We start from the raw sequence: 22,263 nt of genomic DNA, 5'->3' as shown, positions 1-22,263 counted from the left end.
AAGAATTGCAAAATTCTGATTAACTGGTTTTTATCCTGAGTTCAGTTAGTATTAAAATATGGAAATCAAAGCTTTGGTACTGGTAGCATAACTTTTTTTTAAACCAGAATCCAATGACCAAGACCTAATAGAAGTCAGAAGAGTAATCTCTATCTCCCACCTTTCTCTTGGCATTAAAAAATTATCAGTTTCTTGCTTTGTATTAAATCAGGTGGTGCTTATTTCCCTAATGAGGAATGGTAAGGGAGAAAACAGCTCAGTTTCCCCACACAGACTTATTTTTGCCTTTGAAGCACATACTGGAAGTTCTGCCACCAGTTTGTTTATTATATCATTATTTTAGCCAACAGCTAAGAAACAGATGCTTCTCCAGGTCAAGGCATTCCAACCTTTTACAACACAAGTGTCTTGTCTTTATTTATAATTTTATGTGGATTTCAAATATCATATCACATATCAAGCCTGCTTGTCATGGGCTAGGCCCAGGGGCGCCGTGCTGGAGACCTCTGGGTCCTGCCACACGCATCCCTGGAAAGGAGCAATGGTGCTATGTCCTCCAAGTGGTCTAGAGAGGCTGCAAAGGGCTAGCCAATCAGAGAGGCTACAGGGAGCAGCCAATCAGGGCCCAGGAGAGCCATATAAAAAGGAATTGCAGAACCAAATGCAATCAGTTCCTTGTTGGAGCCAGAGGAGTACAAATGGTGCTCCTGGAAGGGAATGGCTGCACCATGGACAGTTCAATGCTGGCAGGGATTAGGGAAGGAAGGATGAGCTCCTTGCTGGCTGCTGGGCCTGAATGAAGGAGAGCCCTATGGTAAGGGTGCAGCATCAGTGAAAGCTGTGGCTGTGGGGAAGTAGCCCAGGGAGCTGAAAGCAGTTATGCTAAAGGGATACAGTGGCATGTGTTTGCTATTTTTAGGGTCCCTGGGTGGGGCCTTTGAATAGTGGGTGGGTCTGGGTCTCTTCCCTTCACCCCCCACCACCACAGACTTTTGGGTGAAGTGGCCTACAGTCAGACAGTGATAAATACCCAGAAGGGGATCTGTAGTGGCACAGCTGGAGAGCTGAGGCCAGAACAGACCAAGAGGGGAAAACCATTACCTGCAGGGAGGAAGCCCTGGGGATATGGCCTGATACCAGGGCAGGGACTGTAGACTGCAGACACACCTGACCAGAAGGGGTGCTCATGAGAGCTGAGTGCCACTCTGTTTAGGATTCAGTGGTTAATGCCTTAAAGTAGAAGGGCCCTCTCAGTACATGTCCAGCAAAAGCAGCTTGCAAAGCCCTGCTATAGGATTGGATTTCACCCCTGTGTAGAGAGGCAGCACTATACCTATGCACTATTTAAGGCCCATAAAACCGTCAAAGTGATGTAGTCTCATGTTGCTGTTGACATATGATTCAGCAAACACTGTAGTTGAACACATGAATGTGATGAACACAGTTACATGTGGGACAGACAAGATTGTCCATGCCCACTAAAGATTATCTGAGCTATATAAACATCCAGTTTATATGATTATTCAATTTATACTACATTATTTACCACCTGTGTACTGTACTAATATTTAAACTGTTTGACTCTAGCTTATCTGAAAAAAGATTTCTAAATGAATCTGACTTCCAATTTAATTTGACCATTTCTTTAGCAAATTAGCTTCAGTTTTCTGGGGGGAACTAACACAATACCAGCTTCCCCATCATTATGTTCCAGCAGAAAATATGATGATGCCCATCTTGGACATCATCTAGCTATAATTATGCATGCTACATAGGGTGACTAGATAGCAAGTGTGAAAACTTGGAACAGGAGTTGGCACCTATATAAGACAAAGTCCCAAATAGTGAGACTGTTGCTATAAAATTGGGACTTCTGGTCACCCTAATGCTATATTGCTAGTGGCTCAGCAGAGGTATTCTAAAGAATGGATTCAAATGAGAATTCCTTGACATTTTTACTGGAAATCGAGCACTATAGTGTCATGTTAGATTAGGTTTAAAAGTGCTTGAGTACTGGTGAAGACAACAAGGTGCTGTGCAGTTTGAAATTCAGAAAGGAATACATTATACACATTACTGATATGTGCATATGTTACACATTGAAATAAAAAAACTGCATAGTAAATTTGATATATCCTGATTCTTACTGAAAGAGAAACATTAACTGTTAAATCCAATTCTACAAGTAGTATAGCAAAATCTCTACTTATTGCATCACATTTATCCCATAGAAAATAACTATTTTACATGTTGACCAATATCACCTACAGGAAGTAAAAACAATAGGGAATGATTAAGGTCATAACCTCTCCAGAGAGGTACCACTTCTTGGGAAGGCTCACATATTCTGGTTGACACTGGATTCTCCAGAGATTGACAATAAAGAAAGGACAATAAAGAAAGGATAAATAGGCTGATCTTAGACTGAAAGCCCTGATTCAATTTGGTTCAGGATCTAAGATGGATGAACTTGTAATCACAGGGAAAACTCAGTTGTGGGTTGGAAGGACTAAAAATTACAAGACCCCCTAGGTTGGAGTTGGGGGTTACATCTAGTAAACTTTTTAGCATGCATGTAGGTTCTTTTATTGGTCTGATGTTTTCTCTGGAATACTTTTACCTTAAGAATAAATGTGCTTGCTTAAAAGGAGCTATGCAGTAACTTATAACTGTAGGCCTCAGAGAGAAAGCAAAGCACAGGTGCTGGTCTTTCTAAGCAGTCTGGCTTGCTAGGGATATCATAGAGAAGGCAGGGAGTGGTGCAGCCTTAAAATTTTCTGTTAGGAGGAAATGAGATGTGGGTCTCTGCCTAAGAGAGGTGACTGCTAGGAGCCAGAAATCTGAAGTGGGTGCCCTTGCTGGACTCTGGTAAGGGAATACAGGTGTAGTTGCCTTGAAACTGACATGCATCATACCAGTTTTCTGTGCACCCCAGCTCTCCACTCAGTACCAGGTCATATTCAAGAAGGTCTTTCCCTTTAAGGCATTCAGTGGGTTACAAATCTAACTCCCTCATCAACTGCAACTCACAAGACAGCTGCATTCAATGGAAACACTGTGATCGTCTCAGCCCAGGGTGAAATAATGAGGAAAAAGAGGGAGATGGTTCTTAGTCAAGACCTAAAAACTCAACATTTTTAGGGTCTAAGTGTAGCAATGCAGTATCAGTAGCTGAACTTGAGGCATCGGCTATCTGAAAAAATACACTTTAACTGTAAATGCCATGAGGTGAATACAAAAAAAGATTTATAGGAAATGGACCTCTACAGAACTAATCATTTTATTTTCAACTTCTGTCTTTGCCACAGACTTAATAACAAAAATTATCTGCTGACCTTAACATCAACAAAGTATAAATTGTTTGGTTTTGCTACCTTCACAAAAGCTCTGAGAAGGGAGATTAATGCCCTAATGCCCAAATGCCACCAATCAATACTCTAAGAAAAACATGGACTCATCTGGGTTTTTTTCTACAGCCTTAAATACTTAGGGTTATATCATGCTTTGAGCTTGTAGTTCCTAATGACATTGTATACACCATAATGTAAGTCATTAAGAATTTTTTCCTGCTGTAAATTTTTTTCATAACTTTCTCCTATATACTTATAACATCCTAAGCATTTCTTAAGTTTAGAAACACCAATAGAACTGCAAGAGAAGCACAGTCAATTAGTTCCTTTATCTGAATAATTAAACATTTTAAATATTCCCTCCATACCTTGTTCAGCTATAAATATATTAATAGTCAGCCTGTGCTCTGTACTGCAGTAGAGTATAGGCACATAATTCCTAGCACCTGGTGTGGGAATATTTCCTGACACTCTGAATTTACTTGCCCACTGACAAAAAGTATCTTGTTCTAATTCATGCCTGTTTCACACTGTAATAATTATACTGTATGACTGTTGTACTTCTCTGTTTATGAAATTTCAACACAAAGTTAATCAAAGAAATTATTGTGGCTGATGAATCCATCCTACTGTGTTCAGCAAAAATGTTGATCATGCTGTTCGCTATTTTTAGGATGTTACTGTGTTGTTGTTCATCCCAATAGTTTACCCTGTAAATTACTGTACAGTCCAAGTGCCTAGGTTTAATGGCTCCAGCTTTTATTCTGAATGAGCTTAATCAATCTGTCACAATTCCAAGAATAGCTCCACCTCTGAACCCTCTCTGATCTTTCAAAGCGCACCCTCACAGGTATCAGGTCTCATGCCTTTACCTCTACTGGGTTGGATTCACATAGTTGCCCCACCGCTTAGACTGGGTTCTGGGCTACCATCTTACCCAACAGATCCAGCTATACTGAGTCCCTGCAGGTCTCCCCTTCAGGATCTTGTGTCCAGTAGTATATACAATGATCAGCCAGCCTTCTCTAACCAAAATACTGGTTAATCTTAACAGTAGGAAAAAAGTATAACATGAGAGAGAGGATTTTAAAACAACAAAAGGTCTATTTGCATGTCTACCTTACCTAAAGACCTAGTATCCTGTGAAGGTGGTGTGGCAGACCTAGCTGCTTGTGTGTGTCAGTCAGTCTCTTCTGTTCCACAACAGTAACTGTCCCTCCCTAAAGAGACGGTCACTTGTATCCACCCAGAAATCCTTAGTCCTAGTTTCTTGGGATTTTGGTTCTTCTGTCTCCATAAACTCAGGCTCCACCTCTTGAACTAGCCCTGTGATCTCAGCAGGGTGTTGGCGGTAACACAGCAAAGTGAATGGCTCTAGCAATGTCTAGCTTTAGTGTTTGCTTGAACAGTGTACCTCAGGATCTATCACCACCCCTTTCTGACAATCCTGCTACTGAATTAACTCAATTTATGCTTACAGTAAACATCACAATAACCAGATCAGCACATAATACTGATAAATTATTACAGGCAACTCCATATTTGTGTCATAATGTGTTGAGTGTATTAGTTTTAGCTTTAGGGAGCTTGTGAAAACTTCAGAGGAATATCTTCTGAGACAGATACCACTTTCATAGAAGAGCTATGCTTCCCCCTGTTCTTCCCTGCCCCCCCCCCCATCTCTTATCAAAGTAACACATTATCGAGTGGCCACAATCCAGAAACCAGAAGCAGAATTCACTGCACATGTTTTCAATTCATTTACCAAGGATTATTATTAATATTTAGGGCCATATACTGCCCCCAACTCCATGCCTGAAAATTCCATTGACATCAACAGGAGTTCTGCTGTAGCTAATGGGTATTTTAGTCCCTGAATTATGAGATGAGGGCCCTGACATGTTACTAAAATACAATTCTAAAATGTCTCATCTCTAGTGCAGAACTCCAATTCCATAGGAAAAGTCATTACAATTCCATCTTCTACCCAAAATGTTAAATCCTAGAAATGTCACTGAGAAGCCAGAATTTTTGTGTGTCCGCACTGCAATGAAAGAGCCATGGCCAGATGACTCAGGTTTGCAAAGATCAGGTTGCAGGGCTGTAAAGTTGCAGTTTAGCTGTTTTGGGCTCCTAAGCCCAAATTGCTACATGGCAATTTTGTAGCCCTGCAGCCTGAGCCCAAGTCAGCTGATCTGGGCTCTGAGACTTGGTGCCACATTTTTTAAATTGCATTGGAAACATACCCTGTTGGCTTCCCTCCCGCCCCCGGAACATAAGACTTGAGGACTCGTTGCACGGGAACTCTAATACAGCATTCTCATTAATGGGAACGGTTGATAGGAATCAAAGAACCAAGCCCCATCATAGATAAAGATCTATTCTGTCAAATGCAGGCACCCCAGAAAAAGCAGGGGAGGAAGAAATTTCTGCCGCCTAGCAGGCCACATAAATGCTGACATTAGCCAAACCCCTGACAATTAAAAGAGCTCTGTTACACCAAGTAGTTCTGCAGACTGTGGACAGGTGGGGTGGGGATGCGGTCAGGGCTTTCCTGACCTTCTGTATATCTCAGTATTTTGAAACAGATGCTCAGAGATGCAAATGCCTCACCTTTCAGCAGCAGGTGTATGGAGCTCTCAGCCATGTCTTCTTCCCACAGTAATCTTGGTCACTCTCTGCATTTGCCCAAATGCCTGAGAGGCCCTCATCATGTTTGCCACCACTCCACAAATCCCCCTGGCATTGCTCATCATAGAGAGGCCAGAACATGACCTTTAAAATATCTCCATGCATATTGATGATGATCTATTAGTAAAACAAACAAAGAGAATGGAGTTTGATTTACAGAGACAGCATAGCCTGTCATTCTGGGCAATCCTAAATTATTTGGATGTCTTCCTCTAATACAGTCTGCTGGGGAGAAATTGAGAGAGTCACAAATCATACCCCTGATTTGTCATTGGGAGCAGAACACCATTATTAAGAGTGACCTTTTTTGGCTGCAATGAATCTAAGTATAATACATTGTCTTGGTCCTGCAGTCCATCCAGGAGTTATTATCCCATTGTGGTAAATATAAGGTCTGCATCGGAATGAACTGTAGAATTGTTTTTTGTTGTCTTGTTCTGCAATAATCCTATCAAGCCATGAATTTCAAGAATGAATTTGGCATCTCATCCAGGTTTTTTTTTTTTTTTTAAGGGTTTGATCCAAGGTGTCCAATCCAAAAGGCTTTACTTTCCTTACAATATGACATTTAAAATGTGGGCAGGTTTTAAAGCCTACACCTGACACATCTTGCAGAGTGGTTTATAGCTTGGTTCCATCTGTTGATTTTCATTCTTACAGTGAGTCCCATCTGCAATCTCATGATAGTGGATGCTATTTTCTGAGATGTTTTGGTAGGAGAGGATCTTTTGACCATTTATTCCAGCTAATATTTCCCTTGACAGAGGATGGATCATTTGATGATTACCTATTCTGTTCATTCCCTTTGAAGCACCTGGCATAGGCCGCTGTCGGAAGATAGGGATACTGGGTTAGATGGACTATTGATCTGACCCAGTATCACCATTCTTATGTTCTTATGATTTTAACTTTCTTCCCAAGGTGCTTTATCACATGGCCATAGAGGCGGTCCAGCCCACGTGACTTGCATGGTTTGAGCTTCCGTATTGCAACTTGTTACTCACTTATGACAGATCTTTCTAAAGCCATGGTACTCAGATATGTGTGCACGTTTAATTCTCCATCTTTCCTCCTGAATAATTTATCTGTCATATTTTGCAACGGCCCTATCCTTATCATTATACATGAGCCTACTAGTCTTGGTGTAATGATCGACCAGCATATTTGCAGCCTTTTTGTCATCTAATTCCACAACACCTCCAGTTTTGGGGATTTTGGTGGGGTTTTTTTAAATTGCAAACCTTAGTCTGTTTGTTTGTTCTCAGTTCACTTCAGTATCATCCACAGATCTTTTAATCTGAGGATCCAGCCCTTTACAAATCTCTTCCTACTGCCTTCATCTATTTTCACGGTGACCTCTTTTGAGGCTTCATTTCATTTTCAGCTGTCTCCTTCATCTCCAGGGTCTGTTCAACTTCCAGTGAAACTAGATTCCTTTCTTTAAGATTTTTTTCATGCCAGTATCAGTCCAGCATGGGACCCATTTCTTCCTTTTGGGATGCTCCTTTTTTTACTGTTTTTTTTTTCTGCACAGCAGATTAAAAAGAATGAGGTTTTTTCAAGGTTAAATTTCATAGGTGTTTGAGGAATAAAATTCTCAACTTTAAAATAGGGCTAGTCACTTTATGAAAGCTCTACCTCCTATTTATCAACTGAAAGCTGACTATCTTCCTATTCCAACAAGTGAGTACATGTCAGTGATCACTTCCAACATCCTCCAAAACGTTCCATGTGCAGCTCATGGACATGCTGCTGGTTACCAGAGTTGTATCTAATGCTGACTGTGTGCCATGTGATCTTGACGTATAAGTCATAGTGCCATCATTCAAGACAACTAAATCGTTGTCAGCAATAATGCCATCCAGCAAAGTTCCATTCAAATCATTCATTCTGTTCCCCCAAAAACTTTACTTTGGGCATTGAAATCTCCACAAATGATAGTTTCCCAATGCTATCACAAGATTGTTTTTATCAGTTGGGCTGACATCAGGATGTTAGACATTGATAACTCTTAACTCCTCACCCCCAAACTTGAACATGCATACTGAGTTGGCTTGTATCACTGTCATCTCCTACATTTCCATATCTCTTTCATGTTTGTCTCCCTAACAATAAACATCAGACCTCCACCAGCTCATCCCCTGCATTCCTTTCTCAAGCAGTCAAAACCCATAATAGTTACACTTTGTTTGTTAGAAGGCTTTGTTTCTTGTATAGCAGCAACAGAGATATTTTCCTCAGAGAACTTTTTCAAGTTCTGATACAGTTCTGGATGCCCATTGCACTCAAATGCATGATGTTAAAGGTGGAGGTAACATTTTTGTTGATCCCTCCCCTGGAAACCACAAGAGGTGATGTATTTGGTTTCCCCATGTAGTTGCATCACATTTCTGAACTCTTCTGAAACTTCATGGTGGGAATATGCTTCTCAGAGCCCTATTAGCCAGAGATTCCCTCTGGAAATGCTCCACTATCACAATGAGGTGAGGATGCTCTTTACTTGCGACTGCAGTGTTAGAATAGACTTGTACCATTCTAAACAGAGTATTTCATATTAGAACTAATGGAAGACCATGACCTCTCAGCAACAACAGGATAACACTTTTAAATGCCATGGTTGTCTCACATTTACCCAGTGAAAGAGAAATCATAAAAATAAGGTTCAATCCCATGAGGTGCTGAGCACATACTGCTAGGTGCTAAAAGCTAGGGAGTTTAGGATACTTAGTAACCTACAGCAGTAGTTCTCAAGAAAGGTCTCAGGGGGGCCTCCAAGCAGGGCCAGCATTACTCGCTGGGGTCCAGGGCAGAAAGCCGAAGCCCCACTGCATGGGGCTGAAGCTCAGGTCCCTGAGCCCCACCACCCAGGGCTGAAGCTGAAGCCTGAGCAATGTAGCTTTGTGAGCACCCTTGTGGCATGGGGCCCCACGCAATTGCCCTGCTTGCTACCCCCAAATGCCAGCCCTGGCTTTTATATGCAGAAAATCAGCTATTGTGGCACAGGTGGGCCATGGAGTTTTTATAGCAAGTTTTGGGGTGGGGGGGAAGAAAGATTGAGAACCCCTGCCCTACAGGGTTTGTGTGTGTGTTTTAATTGGTTGGTCTCTCAATCTCAAATGATTTTGGCTTTTAGTGGGATCCTATCAGGTTTTACAGCTGGCATGACTAAGGAACAAGGACATAAAGTGATTTATTTCCTACCCCCCGCCCCGCCTCCTCAGGGTCACACAGTGAACTTGCAATTCAGGCAAGCTTTGCATCTAGAGTTCCTCTCCTGCTCAGTCCTTCACTTTAAGACAACACCACTTCTATATACTGCCTGCTACATATACTTGCAACCAAATGACAACAGTGAAAAATACTTTTAATGGTGTGAGCCCATCTGGAGCATTGGTAAGTGAGTTTAATTTGTTTCTTGCCTGCTGTATAGTGAAAGTATTTTGAATGTGATCATCTCCCAGCAATGGTAGGAATGTACTAATAAGGAGACAAGTAACATCCACTGATAAAATCCCATTACCCCCATTATATTCAGCAACAGAAGACATTCAAAGGGAGTTAAAGCCTCTTTTTTCTCATGTACATTAAAGTCTGTTTCCTTCATAACAGCTTCATTTAACACTTGGGCATGTTACATTTGCACTATAGATTTTTAGAAATGTTTTGTGAAAGATATCATTAATCTCCAGGGTGATACAAACACCAGCAGAAATGGTATGCTGCTATCATTTGGGAACCTGTAATAGTGTAAGTGCAATAGTGAGAGAATCTGAGAAATGTCAGGGTAAACCAGCTGCCTGAGAATTTTTTCACTGGCTATACACAGGATTCTAGTACATACAATGAGGTGGGAAGACATCATATCCTATCTTTGCCTACAGCTCCTAGGACAGCACCAACAACTGGGCCTGATCCATTTTGTCAGGCTGTCCAACTATTTTAAGAATTTCCAAAGCATGCATCACTTTAATATCTGAACATTTATATGTCCTGTAGAGGCCTCTCTGCCTAGCGTTCCTGTGGACATAGATGAAACTTATGGTTAGTACAAAAGCAGTGTAACAGCTCAACAAATTAATAGAAAAAATATATATATTTAACTAGCTAATATGTGGCCAGTATCTTAATAATGGGCTGTAAGCCTGAGATAAACCCCGATATAAGGGTTATATGTGTTTTACAGAGGGTAGGGTAAGAGACTGGAGAATCTGGTCACTTGTTTTCCCATTTAAAGAAGAATGCTTTCTCATAACTAAAACCAAGAAAGGGCCACATGGCAAGCAAGCTTATATTAAGGGCACTTTGCGGGAAATGGTTATACTTCATTCCTGAAATATGTTCCACAGAATTGTGTATGCTCAGAACTTCTGACAAGCAGGCCCATTGAATATACTGACAGAATATAGAACTTGTGTGGCTTGAATGGATGGGGGAGACATTACAGGGAAGCCAGCAGATTTCCACCCAGAGTGGATTTTGAAAACACCCGCCATTTGGTGAAATCTGGTGCCTTCCAAAGACTAAACAATTTCACAAGTTTTTTTTATGATCTCCAGAGATGACTGAGTGGTGTCCAGTGAGAGGTGACACATCAGAGACAGCAAATTACCTGACCTCTCACTTCAATTGGTAGTGGCTCAATTTTTAGGCTAAGGGATGCAAGCATTTCACTGCTAGGAGTGATGGACTGAAAAAACAAATAAGATTCTGTTTAAAGAAAAAAATCTCTCTAAAGCTATAGCATATTTCTGTTGTCAGACTCCCTTTCAAAGAACTAGTTTGTAAATTCAAGTGCAGTCAGTTATATAGCAACTTCTGGAATAAGAGAGACAAGGTGGGTGAGGTAATATCTTTTATTGATCCAATGTCTGTTGGTGAGGGAGACAAACTTTTGAGCTACACAGAGCTCTTCTTCAAGTCTGGGAAAGGTACTTAATGTCATAGCTAAATAAAAGGTGGAACATCAGGAGGATTTGCACGTCTAAATCAGTGGTGTAAAAATGTGCATATACTTTTGCACGCTTCTATTTTTAGAAGTGCCCCTGCTGTCTCAGGCCAGCAGGGAGGAAGTAATTCCCTCAGGTGCTAGTTCAGTCTGCCAGGGAAATGGGAAGGTTGGGTGTTTTGCCCTTTTAATACTGGCTGGTTGCTCCCCTCTCCCCCAATCTTCCTGCCTCATTCCAGTACAAGGTTGGGAGAATTGGCAGTTCAACTGTTCATGGTGTAAATCCAAGTATGGCACACAGGAAGGAGGCTTCTGGCAAATATGTGAAGAGGGGAAGTTTAGCACAGATCAGGGCACCCCTCATCTCTATCCTCATTCCCTTGTATGAAGGCGGGTGGTGGAAGATAGAAATATCTGTCTGAATCAATTGGATGGATTAAGGCATTAGGCCAAGGGTGCCTTATCTCTATTGAGGTTATGGCATAGAGCCATGCCCTCCTGCATTTAACCATTGTTTCTGCCTGGTAGGGCTTGGGGTACTGTTCACCCCAGTTATTAAATGAATTAATAAATCAGCCTGCTGTGTAAATCTCATCCTCTGTGTGTTGTCATCTGTCGCCTGTGTGACTGCGTCACTATGGGATTCCATGTAGCATAAGGATCTCCTCTCTCTTCTCCCTTTATTCAAGGTTTGTAACACAGTTTGAGATCTTTGGATGAAGGAACCTAGAGAAGTGAAAAATACTATTATTTATCACTAAGATAATATTGAAAATGGAAGCTTAGATTTGTTAAGAATTATCCTTAATGAAATAGAAAGGGTGCTTGAAATTCTCTGCAACAGAAGCTCAAGCAAAGCTGGAAGGTAGTCAACACTGGAACACTGAAAACATCATGTAATATTTAATTCTGCAATCCTATTTTTTGTAAATTAAACTAAAATGTTTATAATATCAATTATCCATTCTGAGTCCATCAGTCTCTTAATTCATTTTCTTCAGTCATTACCTGAGTTGTAAAGACCTCAGATGGGTCATGTGTGCTTAATTTAATCTGTGATTTTCCCAGAATAGTCGCTTTTGTTCATTTCCAGTTTCAATTACAGAGAAGTATTTTGTTCTGCAAGATATCCAGCACATCCAATGTATTAAAGGATAGAAAAGCCATAGCAAAATATATGTATGTTTCAATAGATGGGCCTTCTGTTTCAGGAGGTTCAGTGATTAACATATGGGTTCTGTTTGTTAGTGGTTATACTGATAAAACACTTGGTAAAGTAAGTACATAGTGTGTTAATAGCTGTTACACATTCAGAACACTGCCTGAGTAAATGGGCAATGCAGAGGGGAATGCTATAAATGTTGGAGGGACAGAATCCCTCCTCCCACCCCCCAACTTGAAGTAGCAGCAGAGCTTCTCTCTAGCTGCTGCTGCAATCTAGGGGTGAGGTTACAGCCTAAAGGGAGACTAAGCAGCCATGGCAGCTCTTGTGGCCAACTCCTACAAAAGGGGTATATGGCTGGTGGAAGCAAGTTTTCCCGCAACACCCTGGCTGTAACTGCGTTCAGCCCCTAAGAGGACCGTCCTGTAGGGGCTCTGCCCTGTCTGCTTAGGCTCTCTGCATCTTGTTCTCTTTGTACAATGAGTCCTCTATCCTTTCTTCTGCCCTCACTAAGGCAAGAACTCCTCCTAAGTGAATGTGCTTTAATGCTTCTGTTCTTTAATTTGGTGTATCCAATGTTAATGATGCATATACTTCTCAAACAGAATTATTTGTCTAAACAGGTGACCTGCAAAGTGTTCTCCAGCAAAGACTAGAATTAACATAAATGATATTTCTAAGGTAAAACCAAGCCATGGAAAATAGAAACCCTCTTTTTGAAGAGGTGGGGAGAAAGAAAAGTCTCAGCCCTCTTTGCAGGTCACCTGTAATAAAACAATGTATCCTATCCAATCTAAGAGGATTTCTCTACATGTCTAAATCAAAAAAGGATCTGAGGGCTGATTATTTGAATCTTTTTCTTTTGCCATTTCAGAAATAGCAACTGCACTTTAATCATTTTTCCCCCCAATAAAATGTCTTTTTATCAACAAAGGAGAAAGGAATCTGAGAAAGCGAGATGGACCATGCATACAAAAGCCAAAACTAAATCTTCTTCTTTTGCTAGATTAACCTTGCACATTAATGGGAAAGTTCACTTGATTTAAAAACTAGACAGCTCAAGCTGTAAACTTCAGATCTTTCCCAAAGTTAAGGATACTTGAATCTGGGGTTTTGATCCAGGGCCACCTAGTAGTAGCCTTTAGGGGCCTGATTTTTAAAAAGGTATTTAGGCACCTAAAGATACAGATAGGTATCTAGTGGTGATTTTTTTTTTTCAAAAGCAGTGAGGCACTTAACTGATTCCCCCCCCCCCCTCCGGTACCTTGGGTTGTCCTTCAATACTTCTAATGACATCAGGTTTGCACCATGGCTAACTAATGTTAACTAAAGCCTAATGGTGTAGTCATGGCTAACTAACTGTGTAGTATAGTCAATGTGTTCCCCCCCCCCACCCCTGCTTAGACCAGGAAAGGATTTAGAGAGAAGCCTGTGATAATACTAGGAACAAAGACTCTCTTTAGGTAGGGAGCAAAAGAGTCAGGATATCCAGCAGATTCAGCAAAGAATCTCCTTTGTATTTGTTAGCAGTGAGTCCTTTCTCTTCTTTGTTATAATGGATTCTATAAATGAGCCCAATCCTGTGAGGTGCTGAACACCACCTGTAAAGCTGGTCAGCACCCTTCCCTTGAATCAAGATTGCAGGAAGTGCTCAGTCTTGTAGGACTGGGCCCCAAGTTTACATATATAAGCAGTCGGAAGGCCAGGAATTTATGTATGTTAAAATATTATGACCAACATTTTCAGAAGTAGCCTCTACACTGGAATGCCTCAATTTTTTTTGGGTGGCCAACTTCAGACACCTTGGGCTTGGTTTGCTAAACACTCAAAACTCCAGTTACAATATTGCAAACATGGACAATATCTAGACAGAATCTGTATCCGTGTCAAGAATGGGAATTCAGTGTGCAAAACAAATTGAGTTAAATAATGTATTTAACACATTACATCAACTTTTATATCTCGCAGAGTCACAATGATTCAAGGAATATATTATAGGTTTCTTGAACAAATGGAGCCTGCCCACACTAAATGAGTCAGATAAAAATCAACTACATTGTAGATTCTTAACTGTGGAAACAATCAATGTCACTTTAGTCCCCTCCTTAGCAACAGCAGATCGGTTCTGGTCAACAGATTTTCAAGTTGGGTGGTGCAAATATTTTTAATTTTCTTCATAGCTTAATAAAACAAGTAATATTTGTTTGACTCCCTTTGAGCATGGAAGGCTCACTGCTATCGAAGGACAGGAATTAGTAAAGATTTATTTCTTGCCTTTGTCTTCTTTGAATAGGATAAGCATCAACGTAATGACTCACTCGCATTTATTTAGTATGTCCCAAGTTACTTTCCCCTCCCATAATCAGATGGAGGGTCCCTGCTCAACCTAGTTAACAAATGCCAAACTGCTGCCTTTGAAACTGACGTAGGAGGCTTTCATAATACAGAATTTTGAATGCTTTAGGCTAAATTTTACCATCAGACACACGCACTCAGATCCCACTGAAGTCAATGGGAATTTTGCCTGAGTAAGGATTTAGTAAAAACTGAATGGAGACCTCAAGATTTCGCATATCCCATTTTTCTTTAGGCACATCCTGTTCTAGTCATCCATGAACCTTATGCGCTCACACCATGGTTCCGAATCACCCAGTTTACTTTCCTCCTAATATTAGGGTGGTCTGCTGGCATGCATCTCTTAGGACCTGGCTGGATTGGTTCTTTCCTGGATACTGTATGATCATGATAGGAGTGGGTGGCTGCAATATGGCACCAAAACAGTTTTCAAGCATTATTAACTTTGTCTTTTTTGGGGGGGGGGGGTAAATACCATCCCCTCACAAGTGTTGTAACTACAGGTCAATTTAAATCATGGAGAAATCAGACATTTTTCACATGTTGGTCACTGCATAAATAGCAAATTTTGCACATGTGTTCATACAGTATATATGCAAGTATTGTACTGTACTACTGTTACCTTTGTAATTTGCCCTGGATAAGGAAGTCTGCTAAATTATTGATTAAAAAGTAAATATCCAAAGTTGTACGTAAAGCTTAGAAATACACGTTTATGCTTAACTAAATAAAATGGCATGCAGCATCCCCCAGCAGTTGCAATTGACATCTTCTCTCTCTGTGGGGTTACTCCTGGGGGAATTCTACACCACTGCATACTTGTGTAATTAATGAACCATGCATATTTTTAATTTTTTGTGCAAAAAAAAGCTTCTGCTGAAAAGTTGCTGCTTTTGCCCCCTAGAGGGTGATAGAACACAGCAGCAGCTCCCAGCCAGCTAGGGAAGAGAGCCTGCTTTACAGCAGGCCAGGTCAGGAGACAGGGGCTATGGGGAGACAGTCAGCATGGGTTGCTGAGGGGAGGGAGGATCAGACAAGGGCTCATAAGGGCTAGTGAGGGAGGACAAACTGCAGCAGGGACTGAATGCGATTGGAGACATAGGGCCACAGGGGGAGGGGAGTGCAGGACCACGTGGGGGAGGGGGTGCAGAGCTACATAGAGACAGAGGGTGTCTGAGTAGGGGCCCAGAGACACATGGGGAGGAGGTGCAGGGCCACATGGGTATGAGGGGGAGTGGGTTTCTGAGTGGGAGTGAAGGGACACACATGCCTGACTGAATGGAAGAGGCTAGGGGTCAGCCAGGGTCTGTATGGGGGAAGCTCACTAACTGTCCCTCCCCACCCCCCAAAAAAACTGTTCCCTGCTTTCCCACCCATATCCAGCAACCCTCCAAGTTCACACCCAAGCTCCTTACCAGTAATTATTTCCCTCTCCCTCAGCTCCTCATTACCCCTGACTACCCCAAGCCTTTGAACTGCTTCTGGGGGTGGGGGAAATACAGTTGTGTTGTAGTTTAAATTAATTATTACTCAGAGTTCTGTATTAATATGCCTGGTAAGGAATCTATTTGTCAAACAATTTCTGAATCTTTTTTGTCTGTATTGTTAGACATACTTGCTGACAGGTATTTTGAAATAAATTACAAAAAATAATTGAAACGGGTATGATTTTGTGTTGTTTTGACAAATAAAATGTGCAGAATTTGAAATTTTTGTTGCAGAATTTTTAATATTTTGATGCAGGTTTCCCTCCAGGAGTATGGAGTGAATACCTGTCCATACATTACAATTGCATGTTCTTCATCCACAGAATTGGTAGGAACTGTAAGGCAGCATTTTGCCAACTTGTGGAGATTTGGAAATCAACCACAAACAGAGTCTCAAAACTCAGTTACTTTTACTGGCATCTGACGTTCTTTGACAAAGGTCAAGTAAGCAGCACGTTTCATTGTCATGATCTTTCTCCCATCCAGGAATTGCTTGAGTTAGCTCAGGGTCAAAACACAGAAAAGGCACCCAATTTAGCTAAAAAATGTGAATAGCACTCAAAAAGTAGGCATCTGGCTGTTTAAACCAAGGTGGTGGTACCTGGAGTACTGGTTTAACTTCTGCCATTGACTGGAACATTTCTTGTCTGAGGCTGTTTTCAGCTTTGCAGTCTGAAGTTGTTGCGATGCCATATCTTCAGTCCATATGATCAAATCTATCAGTTTGTTGTATGCTTTGTGAATCAAAACTGGCCGACTTTCAAACCATGTTAGAAGTTGCATGAACTGGATTGCATTCTCAGCCATGACCTTCACTTGGTCTTCAGTGTTGCTCTGTTTTAACAGATTAGAGACTTTAAGCACAGAATGTGTGATTGGCATGATTTCAAGCTCTTCAACTACAAATTGTTGGTAGTATTTAATATTCCTTGCATGGTAAGTAACTGCATTAAACCATGAATTCCATCTTGTAATCACTGGTTCAGGTGGAAGCGACACTGCTTGGTTACCACTTTGATTAGCCACATGGACTCCTTGAATTGTAGTTTACGGCTTGGACAATGCTTGAATAGTCTTTTAAAAAAAAAAGAAACAGGAAAATATGTATGCCAGATATCACTGGACATTGAAAGAATGTGTGCATTACAGGTAACGTGAATTGCATTGGGCATCATTCCTTGTAGTATACCAGAGAGAGCTTTGTACATGTACATTATGTTATCAGAGAAATGCTGAGACCTTGTTGAAATCTAACCCTTAGTTTACACCAGCCTTTACTATAGCTTGTGATACAGCTGAAAAATGTACTGACTTGAGCTGAACAGGCTCCATTAGGAAAATGGCATACAGTTGTCTTTCCAGCTGTCAGGTGTGAATAAAATGTGGAGTATGTACTTATCCTATGCATCTGTTGCTTCATCAGCGACAATTGAAATGGAATCATATTCTGCCAGTACAGATTCTGTAAACTGAAGGCGCTTCACAATTACTTCTGTTAGATAATCTTGGTGACCTTTGTCTGCACACTGGAAACTGCCAGCTTTTGTTACATGCTTTCTGAAGTATTCCCTTAGTTTTGGATTATCCATTTTTTTGCCCCCCATAAGTTACGTTGGCAGCCTCAAAAGCCTCCACTAGCTCCATTGTAGTGTCTTTTTTTTTTTCCAGGCTACTTTCAGTCATTCTTTTAAACTTCGTGAACACTGTCGCTTTTTTTTTGTTCTGACTTGTCTCTATACGTGCTTTTTATTATGCAATTCAGACTCAAAATGGCAATCAATTATGTTTTTTCCAAACAAATCCAGAGTCACACTGCAAGATGAACAAAACAATTTACCACCTGAACCTTACTACATGTAAGGTTCTCCACGGGTACTGCTTTACACAAACCAAAGCTGAAATGTTCTTTGCTTTTTTTTATTTGTCAGCCATCTTTATATGCAACAACAATCCTTTCACTCAACCTGCTTGTGCTCACTTATCGTCATAAATGTTGACACATTCTCAGTGAACAATCTACTGTAATGACTGCTGTGCTCACTTTAGTCTACATCATGCAACTTGACAAGACACAATCAATTATCCACTATGATGATTGGAATGATATTGAATGATTATAGACAGCTGTTTTCTGCATTGTGGCAATCACAAGTTTTGCAACATATCTTATGACTAATACATATTTTTATTTTGAAGGTTAACTTTGTGAATGATCCCATATCTCACATTCCTGTGAAATCATGATCTAAGTAGGCCCCTAGTTATAACTGTTAGGGCTGTAATCCATTTTCTTATTGTAGGGTTGCTGCAAGTTTACAGTGTTTTGAATAGTATAGTTTTAAAATCGGATTATATTCCTTATTTAGCTAATCCTTCTAAATCCATATTGTCCCTTTAACAGACACAAAGAGGTGGTCCTTTTGTATATCAAGTTTTATTTCCCTTATTTTGTCTAACTCTTCCCTCAAGGACTTGTATATATCAGGACACATCAGAAACAGATGTTGATAATCCTATGTGTGTTGTTTACACCCCCAGCATTCACTGGATTCTCTGAATTCCAGATGGCACATAGACTAAAATGACTATGTATAAAATTAGAATGGGTTTAGCTTCAAATGTGGATCTCTGTTTTGTAATTTTAATTCCTAGGTCTAGACCTCCCTGTTCTTTTCACCTTTAGTATTCCTCCATACTTGCAATATAATTTCTTCCTTCACTAAGAGTAGGCAAGTAGCTTTCTTTCAATACATTTTTGAACTACTGTTCATCGGAAGGTGATGAATTTAAAAATTAATTACTTGTATTAGATTTATTTAAATCTCTCAGGAGTGCATAGAACTATACCTTACATTGCAGCAATTAATATTGGAAAGATTAGCAACTGAATTTTCCACAACTTTCTAATGGTTAAGAATCCATACTGTAGAGCAGGGGTTCTCAACCTGGGGTACATGTACCCTTGGGGATATGCAGAGGTCTTCCAGGGAGTACTTCAGTTTATCTAGATATTTGTCTAGTTTTACAAATGGTTACATAAAAAGCACTAGGGAAGTCAGTACAAACTAAAACTTCATACAGACATTGACTTGTTATACTGCTCTATGTACTATACACTGAAATGTAAGTACAATATTTATATTGCAGTTGATGTTATAATTATATGGTAAAAATGAAAAAGTAAGCAATTTTTCAGTTAGTGGATGCTGTGACACTTTTGTATTTTTTTGTCTGATTTTATAAGCAAGTAGTTTTTGAGAGGTGAAACTTGGGGAGGAGGGTACACAAGACCTCAAGAAAATCAGCCTCCTCAAAGGGGTACAGTAGTCCGGACTCCGGAAAGGTTGAGAGCCACTGCTGTAGTGTGTAGTCTACTATATGGCACTGGGCCTGGATTCTATTCCTATCTCTACTGCTATCCTACTAGATAACCTTGAACAAGTCACTTCTCCTTTCTGTACTTTTGTTTCCCTTCCCAACTTGTGTCTGTCTTGTCTATTTATGTTCTAAAGCTCTTCAGGGCAGGTAATGTCTTACTGGGTGTGTATACAGTACCTACCAGCAGTTTGGACACAGCACATACAGAAAGAACTCCTCCTCCCTCCCAGTCTTTGTGTGACTACTTAATCTGCTGCTGAGCTCAAAGCACAATGAGGCAATGCTGACTTGGGCTGCTGTCTACTGTGCTGTACAATTTCTAAGGCCTCCAAGACGGCCTCATTACAAGCAAGACTTCTCAGAGGACTCGGATCCTGGAAAGGGGTCAGTGAGTGCACCAGGTGGATATGGGGGTCAGAGTGAGAGAGGTTGTGCCTTTGGTTTTAAAAACAAAAAGAATTTAAACAGATGCTTTGTAGAGCTGCATAGCATCTTGAATAAAAAAATGTTAGGAGAAAAGGGAACAGTGAACTGAACTGAAAACCAGTTGTAAAGGAAGCATGAGCCTGAGGGGATTGTTGTTAGGTTGCCTGCCCCTGCTTTCAGGGAGAAACCGATTCACTGTGTTTCACAAATAAGGAGACAGTTGAACCACAGAAACTTCCACATCCCTTTATACTTTAATTTAAAAACAGACGACACTGGGGGCAGCTCCTGTCTCACGGGCCCACGCTTTGGCTTTCACACACGAGCCATCCAGCTGGGCACGGCAGGCCCGCGCTCCGGCTGCCTCCGTGCAAAAGCTGGCAGTGGTGAGGTCAGCTCAGGGTGTTTTCACTCGGTGCCATGACACGGCGCTGAAAACGCCCGAGCGAAGGTCAAAACTGCCCGAGCCAGGTCGTCCCGCTCTCTCCCCTTTGCTTCCCCCGTGGCTGACCCCCTCCTCCACCGTCCCACGCTCCCTTCGGGCACCGCCCCTCGTGCGGTGGCGCCGCCTCCCCTCCTAGCCGGCCCGGCCCCAGCGCTGGGTCCCGGGTTTCCCGAGCCTGCAGCGGAGCAGCCACCTGGCGTTTCGGGACGCGGCCGCAGTTAGGCGGACGCTATGGCCGAGGAGCGGGACGTGTTTCCGAGAGCCCGGGGCAGGACGCTGAGCGTCTGTCGTGAAGGTACGCGGCCGCCCGGCCCAGCACGGGGAAGGGAGGCGGCTGGGGCTCGGCACCCGGCGGAACGTTGGTGCGGCGCGCGCGGGTTTCAGCCGGGCTCTTGTCACCGGTGCGCTACCAGGCTTTGGGGGGAACGGAACGGGCGGTGCGGAGGCCCCGCCTGGCGGGGGGCTGGGGGAGCCAGGGGCGGGGGTGAGGGTCCTGGAGAGCGTGCGGGCGGGTTGGCTGCGGGGTGGGGCTGGCCGCTGGGAAAGGGGGCCGCCGAGCGGCGGAAGGTTACGGCTGTGAACCGCGGCGGTTCGGTCGCGGCGTGGCTGTGGGGCCATGGTGGAGGGGGTCGCAGGCAGCCCCCGCCCGCCACAGCCCCGCAGGAGGGAGCTATGGGCAGCTGTGGCGGGGGGCGCTCCACGTACGCTCCCGCCCGCCGCGCTGGGGTGTCCTACAGCTGTGAACGATCAGCCACCAGTACCCCTTTTCTGTCAGATGACTCTTCAGTCCCCACGGCCCTGCTGCACTTGCTGCGGTGCCCCCACCCCGAGTGAATAACTCTGGAAGACACAAACACCAATCCATAATATCAAGTGTGAAATAAAGTTGGCCACTAAGTCTAGTAAGCTGCCTCCCACGGTAGTTCATGGCTGATGCGTTTGAGACTGTTGACTGCCCCTGGCCCATTCATACCACCTCCTAGTAACGCTTAATTCTTTTCAGAGTAGCAGTGATCACTTTAGATAAGCTATTACCAGCAGGAGAGTGGGGTGGGGGGGAGAGAAAACCTTTTGAAGTGATAAACACCCATTTTTTCATGGTCTGTGTGTATAAAACATCCTCACTGCATTTTTCACTTTATGCATCTGATGAAGTGAGCTGTAGCTCATGAAAGCTTATGCTCAAATAAATTGGTTAGTCTCTAAGGTGCCACAAGTACTCCTTTTCTTTTTGCATGTTAGTCTGTATTCGCAAAAAGAACAAGAGGACTTGTGGCACCTTAGAGACTAACAAATTTATTTGAGCATAAGCTTTCGTGAGCTATAGCTCACTTCATCGGATGTTACAAGTGTTTTCTTTTTGCCTCATATCATCTGGTAACTTGGTATTCTTCAAATAAATACTGCCAATAAAATCTTCTTTGAAATCAGTATTGATTTGGACTTACAAACTTGTGTTCATTGTTCATTTGCCATATCTAGCTGTGATGTTTCCTTGTTCCAGACTTACTGTGTTTTTTTGAAAAAGGCTGAAGTTCAATGGAAGAAATGTTTAAATAATTAATAAAGTGCTGGAAAATGCAGATCCCAGGCTCCATAGGTCCAAGATTCTTCCATCTGAAAATGAAAAATATTTGTTCACATTCTGGGCTAGGGTTCCCAAATGTCCTTGTTAATCTGTTCCACAGACATTGTTCTGTTCATGAATCTCTCAACTACTTTGAGATGCCTCTAACCTATAATGTTATTTTGGCACAATATTTCTTCAAAAAACATGAAAACACTACCCATTGGCCTCATTTCCTTTTCTTATTGTTTCTTTTGCTAATCCACTCCTTTTGCATTCTATCCCAGAATTTTTTGGGTACTCCGCTTTCACACTGTTCGTTGTAAATGGATCCATATTGACTTTAGGCTCTGGGGTTTTTTTGTTTTTTGTTTTATACACATTTTCCTCCAAATTCCCTCTACACACACGAAATTGTGTCCCCAAATTCCTCATTGTTTAGAACAGTTGCAGTGTT

General features: G+C 41.9%; 1 protein-coding gene across 5 annotated transcripts in view; it reads left to right on the top strand.

The window, feature by feature from the left end:
- Positions 1-9,330: 9,330 nt before the first annotated feature.
- CPPED1 (calcineurin like phosphoesterase domain containing 1) overlaps positions 9,331-22,263 on the top strand; it is a 95,662-nt gene continuing 82,729 nt past the window's right edge. The window contains exon 1 of one of the 5 annotated variants that reach the window (XM_075132757.1): positions 9,331-9,434. Coding sequence is in view for 4 of the 5 variants with exons in the window: in XM_048866495.2 (XP_048722452.2) it covers positions 20,471-20,534 (64 nt within the window). In the remaining variant the exon portion in view is untranslated. Of the gene's footprint in view, positions 9,435-20,283; positions 20,535-22,263 lie in introns of those variants that run through there. The other 4 variants (XM_048866495.2, XM_048866497.2, XM_075132758.1 and 1 more) reach the window with 4 other exon arrangements.

Source organism: Caretta caretta, chromosome 10, assembly GCF_965140235.1.
Source record: "Caretta caretta isolate rCarCar2 chromosome 10, rCarCar1.hap1, whole genome shotgun sequence".
NCBI classification, from domain to species: Eukaryota; Metazoa; Chordata; order Testudines; family Cheloniidae; genus Caretta; species Caretta caretta.
The sequence above is the reverse complement of the archived record's forward strand: the minus strand, read 5'-3'. Positions and strand labels throughout refer to the sequence as shown.